At 35.5% G+C, this 18,023-nt stretch overlaps 1 protein-coding gene, 1 long non-coding RNA gene and 1 pseudogene across 2 annotated transcripts; all 3 read left to right on the top strand.

The window, feature by feature from the left end:
• Positions 1-2,034: 2,034 nt before the first annotated feature.
• Positions 2,035-4,668, top strand: LOC140021033 (uncharacterized). The gene is made up of 3 exons (XR_011825010.1): positions 2,035-2,721; positions 3,964-4,173; positions 4,561-4,668. It is a non-coding gene; the product is annotated as an uncharacterized lncRNA (long non-coding RNA).
• A 2,153-nt stretch (positions 4,669-6,821) lies between these two features.
• LOC113718044 (protein IN CHLOROPLAST ATPASE BIOGENESIS, chloroplastic-like) lies at positions 6,822-7,628 on the top strand (annotated as a pseudogene).
• Positions 7,629-15,231: 7,603 nt separating this feature from the next.
• On the top strand, positions 15,232-17,636 carry LOC113718045 (probable phytol kinase 3, chloroplastic). Its single transcript, XM_027242968.2, has 4 exons — positions 15,232-15,269; positions 15,379-15,513; positions 17,037-17,152; positions 17,362-17,636. Exons 1-4 carry the CDS (start codon positions 15,232-15,234, stop codon positions 17,634-17,636), a joined length of 564 nt encoding a protein of 187 aa, XP_027098769.2.
• The last annotated feature ends 387 nt before the right edge of the window (positions 17,637-18,023 follow it).

Below are 18,023 nucleotides of genomic sequence, written 5' to 3'. Positions count from 1 at the left end.
TAAAATGCCTAGAAAATAATGTTAGGAACTAAAGTGATTGTATCACTATAATCTAAATAAATAAAGTGATAATAACAATGTAGTAATGCTATAAAATAAAAGGGTATTTTTGTCCAAAATTTCTTAACATATTGAGTTGAATTACTTATAGGGGTAAAGTGACTAAAAGATAACGTTAGGGGGTAAACTGATAGTAGTGATATAGTTTAAGGAGGTAAAGTGATAATAACCCTAAAAATGATTTTCCTCCAACTTTATAAACTAAAGTAATTTGCTCAATTACCACAAATTTCGTCATTAAAATTCACAATTGTACATACCATTGATGAGGGTCATAATACTTCAAAGTTCAACTATCACACAAAACCTGCATGGTTTTTAAAAAAATAAAAAGAAAAACAGAGGGATGGGTTGAGCTCTGGGGGCACTAGGATACATAAGCCAATCGATAATATAGGTAGTTTCTAATTGTTTTTCTGAGAGATTATTTGTAGATTAATCTTTTTACTATTGAGTGAGTTATAACTTTCTTTTTTTCATAAGTGTAGGCTATATGCAAACTACATGTATCAAAAGATTATTTTGTTTTGAATACAATTTAAAGTATATTTGCTAAAAAAATATTTTTGGAATTGGTCGGTTTAGTGTTAAAATATATGGATCTACATCTTCTAAAGTATGATAAATCTCTAATTTTTATAATATGATAAGAGTGTTCAATTTGACTTTCATAATATTAGATATTTTGGTTGAAAATATTTGGGCTTTATGGTTAATTAGCTAATTAAGATTGCAAGTACACTATTGTCAATTTGTAACCTTTAATTGGGCCATGTTCTCTTATCAAACTAACCAGGGAAATAGGTAAGATTTTGGAAATCTCAGGGGTCTAGGTGTATTATGAGAATTCTAAGGAAAGGTTTCCAAATTATCCCTAAAAGCTAATAGTATATTTTCTTTTCTTTTTTTTGAATCTATTTTTTGGTAAGTGGAGGTCTTAGTTTGACTCCTATTTACAAGCCCTTTCATCTTACCACCCAACTGAACTGTCCTCCCTAGTATATTTTCTTTGAATCATTGACTCAATCATTCTTCTAATTTTCATGATTTCGGGAGAAAAAAAGGAGAGAAACTCAACAATTTTTAGGCAGCCATTGCCTTTTAATTTGTAGGGTTTTTCATTAAAAAAATAAAAAAGGATAAGCGTACGGTCAATTCTTCACTCATATGGGGCGGCCACCAAGCCACTCAACCTCAACTTCCCTGTTCATATGGCCAACTCTTTACTTCGCCCGGTAGGTGTCTGTTATAAATTCAGCTATACTTTCATGAATATATCAAAGACGTCCAAGAATTTCCATGAATATGAGCACAGCCATGGTGGCTTTCAAGATGTTTAGAGAGCACCCAATTGTTGGAGATGCTGTTGCAACTGCATTGACCCGTTGTATTCTCCTCTATACCACTCCATTCTGGACAATGATTTACAGTAGGGGGCTTCTTGATCAGGTACGCAAGGCATTGCAATCCTTTTATTTTTAATTTTTGAAAAGAGTTGCGAAGGAGGAGGAATTGAAATGGCAAGAATCTAAGCCTTAAGTTCACAAACGAAAATCCATGCCATACTTTCAATCATTGAACATTAAAGATTTTTAAACTGATTAAAAGGTTATAATGTATCAAAAGTTTATAAAGAAAGGGCCATTTTAAAGCACTACTTTTGTATTGAGAAAAAGAGAAAAGAGCAAAGGAAATTTCTTTTGTGTTTTGGTAGTGAAATAATTGTGCATTTTATTTGATGGTATTTGGTCTCAATTTTGGTCACTTATTATGCAAAGTAATGGGCTTCTGCTCATAATTGATATTTGTGTCAGTTACAGGCGATTGGTGTCAAAACTGGTGAAAAAAGGTCAAATTTCAGAAGATTATTCGTTCCAGAGCGTGCCTATGTCAGAGACCGCAGAGTTACGTCCAAAAGACGGACCGCGGGACTTATCCCTGGAAGCTGCTGCTATTCTTAGGAGACGTGTTTTGAAGCTGCGTGGGATTAGGAAACATCTTCAGAGAATACCATTGGCAACAACTCAAGGAGGAAAATAAGGAAGCTATCCTTCAGGGAAACAAACTCTCAATTGGCAAAATTCGGTGGCGGCGCAAACACTTTAAATAGGACAGCAATAGACAAGGGTCTGGCATCTTTGGTCGTTGGATCTTTTTCTCAACATATATAGAATAAGAGCCGAAGGCCTCTTATGACTTGGAATGGTTTTCGTCGTCTCTCACGTGATAAGCATGTGATTCGCCCTATTTTTTTTAGGCCTCTTCTAACCCTAAATCACGCTCAAGCTTTGAGGCGCCGCTTTTCATCTTCTTCTCTTTTTTTCAACAGATTTCTGACCTTTCATTCGTTCTTCCTCTTCCTCTCCAAATCGCCGTCATCTCTTATCTTTCTTTCCTTCTCATTCTTTGATATTTCTTTCCCTATTTCATTCCTTTTTTGCCTGATTAATCGCTCTCAAATCTCGGCCAACTCGCTCCATGTCCACCCAGCACCACCAGCAGGGCAGCCGCTCCTCCTGCCGCAAAACCAGTCCTCCATAGTGATCTCTTTTTCTTTGGAACCCTCCGCCGTACTCCAAATCCAAGCTATTTTCCTACAGCACTTTTGATTGCAGATCTATATACTCTACTCGCTCCTTTTTCTCTGTCTCACGCCAACTGGTAATATTGCTATCTTTTTTTTAATTAATCGATGTTTTTACATCTAGAGACTTGTTATGGTTTTGAGTTTGGATCATGTTTATTAGCAGCTTGCTTTTGCTTGGGAGAATTTTGAATTTCGATTTTAATTGTGTTTCCGAACGGTCTCCTCTAATTTCTGATTCACGCTTAATTCTTCTGGGGAGTGGTTACCCTGTCTTTTTCCTACACACGGTTTCTGGAGAAAGGAAAAAATTTCCTGACAATTTATTTGTTGATTGATTCAGTCCTGAATCTGGTGAATTAAGGTGACAATTATTCTGATATATGATTGAAATCTTTATCACACTATGAAAAATGTTTCAAAAAAATGTGAAAATTGTGGAAAGAGTTGAGGATTTGAATATCTAGATTCTGAAAGTCGTTAGGGAACCTTTCTTCATCTTGGTAAATGTTTAAATACTTTACAGGTAAGTAGTGTAGTTTTATTTTTTTTTCCTCATTTTTAATGATATCCTTTGCTTTTGGTAGTGCTCAATAATGTAGGTGCAACTATACGTTCAGATTAAACAGACATGAATTTGGAAATTTAGGTAACATCAAAGTAACTGTTATGTGATAGAGCAATTAAACAATTAGGTTTCTTGACTGCACATTTATATTTGAATCTAAATGTTTTACCGTTTGCTTTTGCCTTTTGATTTGCCTACTTGATGCTGTTTGCAATTTGCTTAATAAAGAGATCATGCTAAGTTTGGATGCTGATGTAGTGAAGCAGAATTCAAAGGGTGTTAAATTTAGTGGATCTGTAAAATGAAGAATGACAGCGTTTAATGGAACACCTTGCAGTTTTGTAGTTAATGATGCTAAAAAAAGTAGAAAATTTTCACCCTCTCCCCCCATGACATGCTTTTGTTTGGCAGAATTTCTAGAAAAAGAATGAGAAGGTCAAGTTCAAGTGCTGAGGGGAAAAAAGGAGGAAAATTACAAAATGAGAATCTTTGTCACAATGGTGAAATGACTAGGTTACCTTTTGTACAATAGAAGTTACCCTTTTTTTTTGTTTTTTTTGGGGGTGAAGGTAGTTTCCAACTCTTATATACCAGTATGTACCAATAAATATGCATTTTACACATGGCTGCCCCTCTTGGTTTGTCAATTTAAGTTTCCTTTTTTTTTTAGCCAAAAAGGTATTCCATGACTTTGATATCGTTCAAGTGCTTCTTCCCTGTTTAACATATTCTTAATCTTGGGATTTTACAGAAATGTGCGATAATGTTGGATAGCCTGGGATGCCAAGACAGCCACCTAACTCACAGCCAAATCCATTTGGGAGTTCCTTCTTTGCAGGATTGTCTTTTGTTTATCAGCTTTTGTATCTACTAGATGCTACTGGGTTCTACTCTTTAGGATTACACGTTCTTGGAATTCATGTTTGTCGAGCTACAGGGCAGGAGCTGGTACTTATTCTAGGTATGTGTCATGTGGACTGATCTATTAGATCTACTGTCGTTCTTCTTGTCTGTGGACTATCTTTCCTATCTATATCAGTTTACAACTTGGTAATCTATACTTATATAGGATCTTGCATGGAAATTCATGCATATTTCCAAACCATTAATGTTGATAAAAAATATTTATTCTTAATGATCTATAGAGGCCCTTCAAAATGAAGTCTCTTGATGAATCTACCTCTTCCTCCATCAACCATGGTATTCATGTCTTCTATTGCCCAGTGAGTAACGGTATCATTAATGACATTGAAATGATTTTTCATTTTTTAGTTGGATTAGGCCAAATAAGGTATAAAGATGGAATTTTTAATTCTTTGATTTTGTTTTCGGTGTGTGAAAATTGCAGGATGAGTTGGGAATAGTTGCAAAGCTATCAGAATGTATTGCTTCAATAGGTGGAAACATTCTCAATGCTGATGTTTTTGTGCCCGAGGACAAGAATGTGTTTTACTCTAGAAGGTCTATTGCACTGTCTTGCACTTTGTTTCTTGGTACATTTTTCTATGGCAAGTTAATAAGTTGGTTTTGTCCTTTCTTCTTATTCTTTTCTGGATTATCTGGCTTATGTTTGAGGTACTGTGAAGTGGATTTAGGCCAGATGTTGAGAGTTATGGTCCCTTTTGTGATTTATTCTTCAATGGCAAATATGGTTATTCTTCAATGGCAGATATCGTAATGATTGTTGTTGGTGTTCATCTAAATGATTTTGGGTTAACAATCATAAGGTCAATAGAGTGAGATTTCTTCCCAGCATCCTTCAAAGACTTGGTTGATTGACATTTAGAATTCTAGAATATTTTTCTGTTTCTTCATGTCATCTACCATTTTGATCTTCAGTTCAAATGTCTTTTGCTTTAATACAACAGAGTAGAACATTGGAATCACTGCATTTGCTGCTTCTAATGTTTTTTTGGTTGTCATACGCTTGTGCTTTGACATACCAGAGTAGCATTATTCAATTACACATTGCAATGGCTGTATTTCAAAACTTCAGTTGATTTCTGCAGGTTCTTTCTGGAAACTTCTTAAAAGTTATGGAAAAGCTGTTATTAATATTCATCATGGCTTATTGCCTTCTTTCAAGGGTGGTCATCAAGCTAAACAAGTTTTTTTTAAGCCTTTTTGAAATGCTTGTTTTAATCATTATCCTTTACTTCTTTTTGGTAGATTATAACCTGGTATTCACAATTTGCAGACATTTGATGCTGGCGTCAAATTAATTGGTGCACCAAGTCACTTTGTTACTAAAGAACTTGACTTGGCTAGGTTCAAGACTTGACAAGGTTTATGGGTGCACAATTGCAGGTCTGTTGTCTCTATATATCTCACATAGTCACAGGCTAACAAATAATTGCTATCATTCATGCTCATTTTAATTCATTTCTGAAGCAAAGACTGGTTTCTTTTTTTTTCCCGATGATTATAGTATCTAATAAGAGCATTTCCACACATGTCCTTCCAAGATGTTAGTTGAATTTCATTATTTTACTACTTTTCTAGATGTACAGGTATGCATTTCATAGTGTTTTATTTTTCTTTTTTTTTAATTAAGTGTATATTGGATAGGTTGAAGATTACATCTGCAAGTTAGCACAGAGGGGAACGACAACACTCAGAATGGTGTTTCGTGTGACTCGAGGTATGGCATAGTTTAAAATTGTTACTTGTTGGGAAAAAACCAACATCATCTTCATTGTTGCATTTCTATTGTTGTTGTTAAAACTTTTATAATAACATAGGGATTTTTTTGGGCTAGCAGAACTTGCACATGAGATTCCTCTCTACCATCAAGAAAGCAAGAAGCTCTCTCCCAATTGGAAATAGTATGCCCTGTCATCCCCCGTTCTCCCTGTCATTTTTTCTTTTGCAAGAGTGTTTTTCTCTAAATATCTCTCTGGTTATTTGGTGGAGAAAATGCAACATAGGTTGTCAGTTTATAAGTACGCCTTGTTTTGCAACCTAAGCATATTATTAGGCTATAGTGTTCCCTGTCACTGTTTGGTAGACTATATTTATATACTTGTCAAAAAAAAAAGATAATCTATTCTGTTTAAATTCCCATGAAGATTGGACACCGCAGGCAATCATTTTGAAATACTTGATGATGATCTCTTTCTCTCACGTCAAATAGCGATTTTTAGATATTCTATTCTTCTACTTATTCCAGACATACAAACATTGACATCTCAAGACAGCACTTAATTAGACTAATAAGTTGTAGTGAGTCAATTGTTTTTCTAATATCCTTGTTTTCGATTCGTCTGGCGATTCTTCCCCTGAATCTTCTTATGTTGTTTCTGTTATTTGTTTAGTTGCATGATACTCCCTTGTGTAAAGACTTGCGTGACGAGTTTCATGTTGTTGCCTGTGGTGCTCAGTTACAATTCTTGATAAATTGTTATTTTTCTTTTTTCTTTGTTTTTATCTATTTTAGTAATTAATTTGTGATTGACAAGCTAGCCTTGCTTTGCAATTTCTACTGAATTATACAACTGCGCCTAAAATTCTTCCTTTTTTACTCAGTAAAAAGTTCTTATCTTTTCAGGTTGGCATATTGACTGGTAGCAGGCGAGTCATTAATCTCTCTTGGGGCCAAGCGAGGTTTGATTCCTCCTGCTGTACCTGTCAGAAAACACCTCAGGTGTGAATAAGGCTTGTGTTTGAGTTAAAAAGTCAAAAAAAAATAATATTGATTTGAGACGAATATTCTATCTTTACATATTGCTTGTTGTGTATAGGTTCTGTAACTACTTTGCTGCGATGGCCTACTGCCCCAACTGGGTAAACTAATTCAGATCTTCTTAGTTGAGATGTTCTTCTTAGATTGTTTGATCTCAATTTGTAGCATCCTCAGGATGGAGATACCTGTGATACAAGTACAGAAGCACAGGATATGGCTTCTAGCCAAGAATGTAAGTCTTAAGATGTTACGCATCCTCAATTGGGGACAGTATGTTGCTTTACATTGTTATTGTCATATTCATTACCTTTAAGATTGCATATATTGTACTTCCCTTCATTTGCTTTGTTATCTGCATTGTGTTGTTTTAGTTCACATATCTCTTTCACCTTTTGGTAGCGTGTGCTTCAGTGTGTTTACACCTTCTGTTGTTTACAGGTTGCTTTGGATGAAGCAGCTTTCTTGTTGGATTTGGCTTCTGTGGAAAGCACCTGGGATGACAATTTGGAGCGGATTGCTGAATGTTATTAGGAAGCTGGGCTCCATGAAATTGCCAAATTTGTGCTATACAGAAATTGAATTGAAGTTGATTTTGGCATATGCTTATCTTGCTTTCATGTACATTTCCAATTTTGTAATCTGTTGCCGCCTACAATTCTGGAATTACCTCTGAAGATGATAATTTGGATTATGTTATGACGTTGATTATAACATTCAATTGAATTCAAGACCAAGTTTCTGTGCCTTCCCAATCACCTGCACAAGCAGGCCTTTAGCTCTGCGTTCTGCAAAAATCCTAAAACCGCTTATAGAGAGCATTCTCTCTCTCTCTCTCTCTCTCTCTCTCCAATGACCAACTTAAGATTTGAATGCTCTTTTCGATGAATGCTCTATCCTTGTAAGTTCTATGTGTTGAACATAGATGATCTAGATTATTCCTCCTCTCAAAATTGTTGTATTCTTGGTATAATAAAAAAATTTAATTCTAATTCAATTGAAATGTATTCTTTTGAATTTATATACAATAGAAGAAACAAAGAGGCATCCACCATCTCTCTCACATAGATATGCAAGGCACAAATCACACTGTAGTATTCTAGCCAAAAAAAATTAAACCAATTTTCACTGTTACTGGATTCCGCACTTCAGTTTTAGCATTAGTTCACAGCTTCTTTAGCAATCCTCCACTTCCCCTTTTCTTACTGGGAACGATAGCCAAAGAACCAATCTCAGCTTATCCTTTGAATAATTATCACCATTTCACCTTGCCACTTTCTCTGGACGTTCGATTGTCCAATTCGGGCCAAAGGTGGAATAGCAATTACCCTCTAGAATAATTTTCTTGGTTTTAGGAGGCTTGAGATCCTTGGTCTCATATTTGTCTTCAGCTAGCATTTTATTTAGAAGAGATGACCGCTGGCGAGTATTCTTCTCAGAAGTTGTCATGATGACAACAACAGGATAGTTTATCAAAAAAGGCCTTAACAAAAAGAGATGCCTTTATGGGTGAAACCAATGCCTTTAACTACTTCTCATTCCTACAATCTCCCAGTTTAAGATAGTTTCTTGGCACTCCGCCAGCTTTTCTGAAGCTGCTACAATCTCCCAGTCCTACAAATACAAAGCAACAGAGGAAATTCATGAATCACGATATTTTCCAGTTTATTAGTAGGAGAGAAATGACTGTAAGGGATTATGCCACCATCCATGAATTACGGAAAGATCTCAAAATAGTTCAATAATCTTAGAACTCTTTGTGCCAGCGAGATATTCCTTTATATTTCACAATTTTAAAATTCTTTTATTGTTATCCAATTCAACTGAAGGGAAATTCAAAAACTGTACCCATAGCATTTTAATTTCATTATTCAACTCGGTTAACTCATAGTCAACTAATATGAGAATTCAATCACCTTTTTTTTTTCAAGCTGCTATAGTCACAATTGGATCAATGTTGCTATATATATAATGAAAATGCCTTCAAATTTAGCTTAATATTTCCCTTTTGTCTGTGAAGCATAATATATACTTGTGGTCACACTATATATTTATACACTTCATGAAAGATAGTAAACTTGATTTTCATGTTAAACAAGAAATGGAATGAGATAAAAGAAGAATTTCCCAAGTTCCAACCAAAGTAGTTCTATATCTCGACAGTACTTTTTCTCTCTTATGAAGTATGATATATTCAAATCATCATATCCTATGCTTATGCACTTCATGAAAAATGCTGAACTTTATTCTCGTGCTAAACGAGCAACAGAGTAAGATAGGAGAAAAATTCACCAATTTTTAACTAAAAAAGTATTAACCTTAAATCCTAGCAATACCTCTCTATAAATCTAAATCAATATTCGTACTATTTTTGTGAAACGATTTTGCCGTCTACTTATTCATGTATATTTATGTTTAGCTATGTACATAAATTATTTACTAACAAACATTTTTGTTCCATGAATCCATATGTTTAAGGGGGCATATTTTATGTTTATCCCAGACCATTTGCAAGTCATGCTTGTCCATGGCGGCCACCTCTTTTGTTGTTATCATATTCAGCAAAAAAGGCATTGAAAAACTGTATCCATGGCATTTTAATTTCACTCTTCATCTAACTTAATCCATATTAGGTTACTAAATGCTTCGATAGCCTTTGAGAATAAATTATAGTTCTGTATCTTGCTCTATTTTAAAGAGCTTCTTTCTACGAAAAGTATTTCCATTGTATATCTTGTTCTGTTCGGCTCCAATCTTCCTAAAAGTACTGTATATTACTACTTATTTTGTGCTCCTGTGTAACCCATATACCAAAAAAAAAATAGTATTAGTGAAAAAAAAAAACCATTAGCCTCAGCCAATATATCCTCCTCCATTACTTTTCCTTCCTCATTATATGCTTGCCTGGGCATCTTCTCTTTGTATACCACGGCGCACCGCGCGGTATATGCCTCCTAGTTCCCTTCTTAACATGAATCAAAGACCAGCGGCTGTACTGCTTTTTACTTCTTTTCAATCAACTAAATTCCATTAAATCTTTCAATTGCATCATCGTTTTGAGGCAAGGCTAGGTTCCTTTATCTAATTGAGGAATAATCAAGGCCCGGTGCACGGACAATTGTGAGATCTTTCAATTGTTTTAAATTCTGCATTCATGAGTATTTAATTATTCCTTGTTTTAATAGCCTATTATTGTTTGGATTTATTGGATTAATGTGGTCAGTTATTCAATTGTCTGAATAGTATACTGCCAATTAGGACAAGGGTGCGTATCACTTGATTGTCTTAAATTAGTGGTAAACGACACAATTTCATTGCCTCGCAAGCAGTCTAATTTGGGTCGTAGAAATAGTTAATCTAGTTTAAATGAACCCGTATGTATGTTTGTTAACTAGAATTGGGTCTCTCTAATTCCTAAGGCTGTGATAGATTAAATCCTTCGAGCGTCTCTGGGGTTATCTATTTTACAAGAGAGTAGTTTAAAAGCGTCTCTGGACTACCGTAAAATTAAGGAGAGATTGGTAGTTTGGTAGTTGCTAAATTGTTAGAACCAATTTTTTGCGAGCGTGTAAATTATTCGTGGTATTTATGATCAATTGCGTGAACCGGTGCCGAAATTACTTCCTTGACTAGGTTGTGTTGATTAATTGTTTATTACATTCGTTAGGTACTACATTTCTGCTAATTAGCAATTCAGTACCCCTACATTTTTAATTTATTTCTTTTTCCTTCCTAAAATCCCCCAAATTATCTGTGTACAATAAATCTACCAGTTCTCTGAAGAGACGACCCTACTCACTACTATACTCATTCAGTTTTGAGAGTAGGCCTCATTATAAATTTTATTTTTAGTAGTTTGACAGCCACCAAATTTTGGCGCCGTTGCCGGGGACCTGGTGCTTGATTAATTTGTTTCTTTTTTTATTTCATCTTATTTTCATGTCTATTTTTTCTCTTATTTTTTTTAACTAGTTTATGGCTGCTAATCTTCTGTATTTTAGTGATGAACTGGATTTTATTTCTAAAATGGGTTATGAGACTCGTGTTTTTTCTAATGATCAATTGGCTGTTGCAAATTGTGGAAGTTATTTTTCCTCAGATCATTCAACCGACATATACCCCACATTTCAAAATGGCCTGAGTGCTCCAATCGACACTTTTGGAGATTTTTCACCTTAATATCATATGTGGTATGACCCTTATTCAAACGGGTATGATCAAGGATGGTGGGACAACTCCAACTTTAATTATACGCCGGAGCCAATCGATTTTTAACATCAATATCAACAGCAACAGCCATCATCCATGTCAAGTATGTCTTTTGAAGAAATGGTTGAATTAATAGCTACTAACATATATCAATTTCAACAGGAGACACAAAGGATGATTAAAAGGATGGAAGATGGAAGGCGTGAATTGGCATCTACAATGACCAAATTGATTTCTCCAATTTATGAAGAATTGCCCTTATAGACCAACATCGATCTTAAAGAAGATGAGAATACAATTATCCTGACAAATGACATGGAACTGCAAGAGTCTCAAGAAGAAGAATCTAAAGATGCAATTGAAAAGAGAATTGAAGTACAAGAAATGGAACCCCAATATCAAATTGTTCAAATGAATGAATCCAGTGAACAATCTCCAAATGCGGTGACATCTCCTCCATTCATTAATCAATATTCTCCTGACTCTTATTCTTTAATTCCTGTTAGTGGATTGACTTTATTATACCAGAAGATTTTGAATTTCATGACAGGAATAAATTAAGAGTCATGATGGCAAAATATCTCGAACCAATACGTGCTCGTGATGGAGGAGTGAGTGAAGAATTAAGGTCATTACTTGCTTGTTTGGTGCCATCTACAAATCCATGAAAAACCGTACCTCGTATGCTCAATAATTACTCTATTTACGAGGGTTATCAGGACTATATAGAGAATGAAGTATTGAAACGAGCCACAAGATTTTATCCTCCACAAATAAACAGGGCAATGTCTAGCCAAAAATGTTAAAGAGAGGCGTTGCTTGGGAGGCAACCCAAGGACTAAACTCTTCGTTATTACTATCTTTCATTTTTCTCTTTAATTCTATATTTTTTTTATTTACTATTATTATTATTTTTATTATGTCTCATTCCCAGTGCTTTGTTGGTGTTATACAGAAGACTGTGACTTCCAAGGCGTGCCCACGTTTCACGAAAAATTTAATGGGTGCTGTTACAAAGAATGGGCAGCCGACTTACGCTTCTTAAGTGTGATAACGCCTCTCAACCACGGACCGCCGCCGCTACCACGCGACGCAACACAACCCACGGCCATCCGCCGCCACCAAGCACCGCCGCCCAGGCCACCGCTGCTCGCCATTGCTGCCCACACTCCCTCGGCGTCCATCCCCTCTGCATCCGGTGTACTTGGAAATTTTTAGTTCCGCGCCTTGACAGATGCCCTTCGCGGGTTGGGTGAACAAGTTGATCATCTGGATGACCGTCTCACAACCTTGCAACTCCATTCTTCTATTCGACACAAATTCTGGCAGCCTTCTTTGCCCATGTTGGATTTCAGCCGCCTCATCCTCTTCCCATATAGTGCTTTCGCGGCGTCCTTTTAGCATTCAGGGAAATTCTAGCTCCTTTCTACTTGGTTTCTGTTTTTTTTGCTACATTGAGGACAAAGTAGGCCTCAGGTGTGGGGGGAAGTAGTTGAAAATTGCTATAATTTAATGCTATGATGATGATTGCAATTACTCTACAAGCATGAGTAGTGACATTATGTAGGTTAAATGTCTTGTCTTCTTGATAACAGAATTGAATGATGAATTTTGCAAGACTTGGCGATTAGTAACCATTTTGTGAGCTGTCGAGCCAATGAGCATTGCATTGATAACTACTCTATTTTCTTTCATTGAGTGATACCACACATAATTTGATTGTTCTAGAACTTGCTTTGTTATGCATATCAAGACCACATTCTTTAATTTGATGCATTAAAATGATAAAGGCACTCAGGTTAACCATTTTGGACTTTCTAAAGACCGACCCTAATTATATCTCCCCTAGTTGACCATGGTTGGATCTAGATCTTTTCTTTATTTAATAGCTCATTTGGTCACCCTTAAACCCATTGTATTTGAACCCTTTTCATTTTTACCCCGTGTCAAAGGAATGCCTTGATTTCAGTGCATGATGATTTCAAATTGTGATGAAAAGGGATGATTGAAGTTAGCGAGTGTGTCTATACTCCCATGTAGTTGTGCGTATTTGAAAAAAACAAAAAGAAAACAAAGGAAAGAAGGGGGGAGAAAGAGAAGAAGAGGAGCACACCAAGAAAGACAAAAAAGAGGAGAAAATAAAAAAAAAAAGAAAACAAAGAAAAAAGGAAAAAAAAGAGTTACGAAGTGCTATTATCAATATGTGTGATGTTGAGATAGTGGGGTGAAGCCCTTCGTTGTGTTTGCACTTGCTAATTTCTTGAGAAACTTATGGGTATGCTTTGAAAAGATCATCGAATTGAAGAAGGAAACTGGGATTCATGCAGCGGGTCAGTGGTATTCCTTTGACATAACAAGCTTAAATTACCTATTTGATCCAACCCGTGCCTGAGCCCCATTACAACCCGCATCAAGACCCTTTGATTTTTGCATTAAATTTGATTTTGGTGGTGGCGATGTGATATATTAGCAAACATATGGTAACATGATTTTATTGTGTGGTGAGAGTGACCCTTTGTGTTTCATATCGGTGTGATAAGTAGTCATATACCATTCTATAAGAGAGGGTTAAGTCTTGCAATTTCTGAATTTGATTACATTGTTAGGAGGATAGGACACTTGTGCTCGCATGTTGGATTGCTACGTGTGTGTAGCTGTAATTGTATCTCTGAACTTTGAAATGCTTGAGGACAAGCATTGTCTTGGTGTGGGGGGATTTGATAATGAGATAATTGTGCATTTTATTTGATGGTATTTGGTCTCAATTTTGACCACTTATTATGCAAAGTAATGGGCTTCTGCTCATAATTGATATTTGTGTCAGTTGCAGGTGATTGGTGTCAAAAGTAATAAAAAGAGGCCAAATTCCAGAAGACTATTCATTCCAGAGCGTGCCCACATCAGAGACTACAGAGTTACGTCCAAAAGATGTACCGCGGGACTTATCCCTGGAAGCAGCCGCTATTCTTGGGAGACGTGTTTTGAAGCTGCGTGTTCAGAGAATACCTTTGGCAACAACTCAAGGAGGAAAATAAGGAAACTATCCTTTAGGGAAACAAGCTCTCGATTGGCAAAATTCGATGGCGCCACAAACACTTTAAATAGAACAGCAATAAACTAGGGTCTGGCATCTTTGGTCATTGGATCTTTTTCTTCCCTTCTTAACGTGAATCAGAGACCAGCGGTTGTACCGCTTTTTACTTCTTTTCAATCAACTAAATTCCATTAAATCTTTCAATTGCATCATCGTTCTGAAGCAAGGTTAGGTTCCTTTATCTAGTTGAGGAATAATCAAGACCCGATGCACGGACAATTGTGAGATCTTTTAATTGTTTTAAATTCTGCATTCGTGAGTATTTAATTACTCCTTATTTTAATAGCCTATTATTGTTTGAATTTATTGGATCAATGTGGCCAGTTGTTCAATTGTCTGAATAGTATACTGCCAATTAGGACAAGAGTGCGTATCACTTGATTGTCTTAAATTAGTGGTAAACGGCACAATTTCATTGCCTCGCAAGCAGTCTAATATGGGTCCTAGGAATAGTTAATCTAATTTAAATGAACCCGCATGTGTATCTGTTAACTAGAATCAGGTCTCTCTAATTCCTAAGATTGTGAATAGATTAAATCTTTCGAACGTCTCTGGGGTTATCTATTTTACAAGGGAGTAGTTTAAGAGCGTCTCTGGACTACCGTAAAATTAAGGAGAGATTGGTAGTTTGGCGGTTGCTAAATTGCTAGAACCAATTTATTTGTGAGCGTGTGAATTATTCGTGGTATCTATGATCAATTGCGTGAACCGGTGCCGAATTTAATTCTTTGACTAGGTTGTGTTGATTAATTGTTTATTACATTCGTTAGCTACTTTATTTCTGCTAATTAGCAATTCAGTACCCCTACATCCTTAATTTATTTCTTTTTCCTTCCTAAAATCCTCCAAATTATCTTTGTACAATAAATCTACCAGTTCCCTGAAGAGACGACCCTACTCACTATTATACTCATTCAGTTTTGGGAGTAGATCTCATTATAAATTTTATTTTTGGTAGTTTGACAGCCACTAGTTTTCTTATTATTCTTTGGAATTTTCCTTTCTAGAATACTTACAGGAAGCTTTTGCATATTAGCATGGGGCTAGTTTTCACGCTTTGCTGGCCAAGGTTCAGGTAATTTAAATTTACATACTAACAAAGTAGAGGGAAAAAAAAAGAGGCCATTCTTATTTGCTTGAGAATAGAAATGGCGTTTAATTTAATTTATTATGATTTTTGACAGTTCTGGTAATCAAGGAGGGTTTTTAGCAGCTATGGTTCCTGGTTTCAATGCTTTCAAATTGCTTCTTTTGGGACTCGAAATGCGGAAAGATGAGAAGGCTGTTAAGTTGATGAGCGGATTGGGAGATCACTATAGGTTCTGGCACCTTAACAAAATGTACTAGAACACTAAACCAGATTACGTAAAGGACATTAATTTTCTAATCCCACACTCAACATCTAATCCATCCTACTCTAGGGAGATGGGGAATCCAATTAAATTGTATAACTTACTACAGAGAAGGCCCATCTATGCCAAACGGGTACATTAGCATACCAGTAGATTATTTTTACTGTAGGAGTTGGGATTTGACTCCAACCCACGGGCCAAAGAAGGATCTTATATCCCTTCTGGTTGCCGATTTATTTTTGACAAGTTGATTTAATATATTTCCCATGAAGACTATACATCGTGATTAACAGCCTTTAGTGCAGTTTTGTGCAGCATTTTATAACAGCCATATAAATGACAGGTTGAATATTAGGGCTAATTGCAATATGCACCTTTAAACCATGCATTTTTCTCTCTAAATTATCAATTCGTGACACATGATTGTCCACATCGATAAGTTGAAGCCAATTTAAATTTTCTAAGTGTTTTTTAATGCAACGACTGTAACAAACCTAATTATTTTTCTTTTTTTTTATAAAATATGTGGGAAGTCTCGAATTTGTGACCTTTCACTTACACTTCCTCCTTCTGAACCATTCAACCCATCGCTTTTCCTTTATAACACACCTTATTTGCTTTTGTTTATCGAAGTACTTTTATCCATTTATGGGTACTATGTCTGTTTAAGCAAAAAATATCTATCTAATTTGTTAGATTTGAAATAACCAATATGCTACAAACTGATGGTGTAAGATACTTTAATGCTACAATCGAAAGCTAAAAATAAAAAGCACTAGTGATAGTTTGTGGGTACACATAACAATTAAACATTGATAATATAATCAACATCAGGAGAGTCATATAAATTGTGCGATATAATTCTATAGTAGCAAATTAAGACAAAACTGAATTTGACCCAAACACATATCAATGTTGGCTTAATCAACTCTATCATAACGATAAACACAATAATGTGTTCAATCAGTATATATTTTCCTAATTTAACAGGCTTTGAATGTTGTGTGTGGAGGTTCCAAGGCTTGAAAATTATGCAACTCTAACCATTAGGATTTACAAAATGCTTCTACATATAAACATGATTCTTGTCAACTTCCAGTGCAAAAAGTGTAGTTGAACTTTTCTTCAATATTTGTAAACCAACTTATCCAACTTGCCCGTTGGCTAGCTGGTTCCTAGGTTTACAGGTTTGATCAACCAAGTCAAATAATTATTTGCTTTGAGAAGATTAAAATATCATTTTTACTTTTTAACTTTGAAAAAGTACAAAAGATAGTTATTGTAAACTTTGATTAAAGTGTATTGACATATTTTTAACTTTGATATATTTATTTCAAGTAAAATTTATCAATTGTTAAACGGCAATAAAAAATAAATGGTAGCAGCACAAAAATTTCCATATTGTCTTCATCACCAATTGCTTAATGATTGAAAGCCTCTACATCTTTCAATGGCTTCATAAACTAAGCTTGGCTAATTGTTTCATTCAGGCAAATTCTCAAGGCATCATTTTATTACCTTACCGCAATCTCCTTAGCCAGTGTTGTTTATTGGAGAACTTCTCCGGTGGCTGTTGCAGCAGTATGCAAACTTTGTGCTGGAGATCGTACTATTCTTTGGTCCATTCTCATTTTCTTTAACTACATTATCAAGTCAAATCAATTGTTTCTCGCTTGTATGCTTTTTCCTTATTTCTTGTTTTTTTTCCCATAAAATAAAAACAAGAGCCAGTGTCTAGCTTGTTATGTTTCAAACTTTCCATACAGCAATCAGGACTCAGGAGTATTTGGATTTTGTATTCTTATCCTGCTCCAGGTATAGCTCCTATTGTGGGGAGGCGTTTCGGGAGCCTGAAATTACCATACAATAAAAACAAATCCGTTGCTGGAATTATTGCAATGGTGGCAGCTAGTTTCTTACCCCCATTTTCACATTATCAAAACTTGATGTACAGTTCCCTGACAAAAAAGGTTGCGCAACAGGTAGATGCACTATTTCTCGATATTTGGGTACCTTCAAGAAAGCTGGAAAATGGTACACAAATTCTTTGTGGATTAGTGGTATCAGCACAAAACTTGATGACAATTTGACAGTTCCCCTTGCTTCTATTGGGTAAACTAGAGGGATTCATCAAGGGCAGCTGAGGATTTCATTAGTAGCACTTAATTAATTTTACCAAACTCAAAATGATGTTATTGAAGGTATGTGTTAATTAGTTTAGTTAAACATGCATTTGCAAAATTATTTGTATCAATTAATTCGATCAAAACTCAATGGTTCAAAACTTCTCCAAAGGCCCATTTTTTCGGCACATCTAAATTTATCTGCATTGGATTCCGAAAGAACGGCTACAAGAAAAAAGATTATTAGTGATAACATTTCTTTGTGACGACAAAAAGTCGTCACAAAATGAGGTTGTTTAGTCACGACTTTGAAGGTTGTCACAATTGACTCAAAGCAACTGAGTTTTCAGTGAC

Source organism: Coffea arabica, chromosome 11e (assembly GCF_036785885.1).
Source record: "Coffea arabica cultivar ET-39 chromosome 11e, Coffea Arabica ET-39 HiFi, whole genome shotgun sequence".
NCBI classification, from domain to species: Eukaryota; Viridiplantae; Streptophyta; class Magnoliopsida; order Gentianales; family Rubiaceae; genus Coffea; species Coffea arabica.
This window is presented reverse-complemented; position numbering and strand designations above follow the sequence as displayed.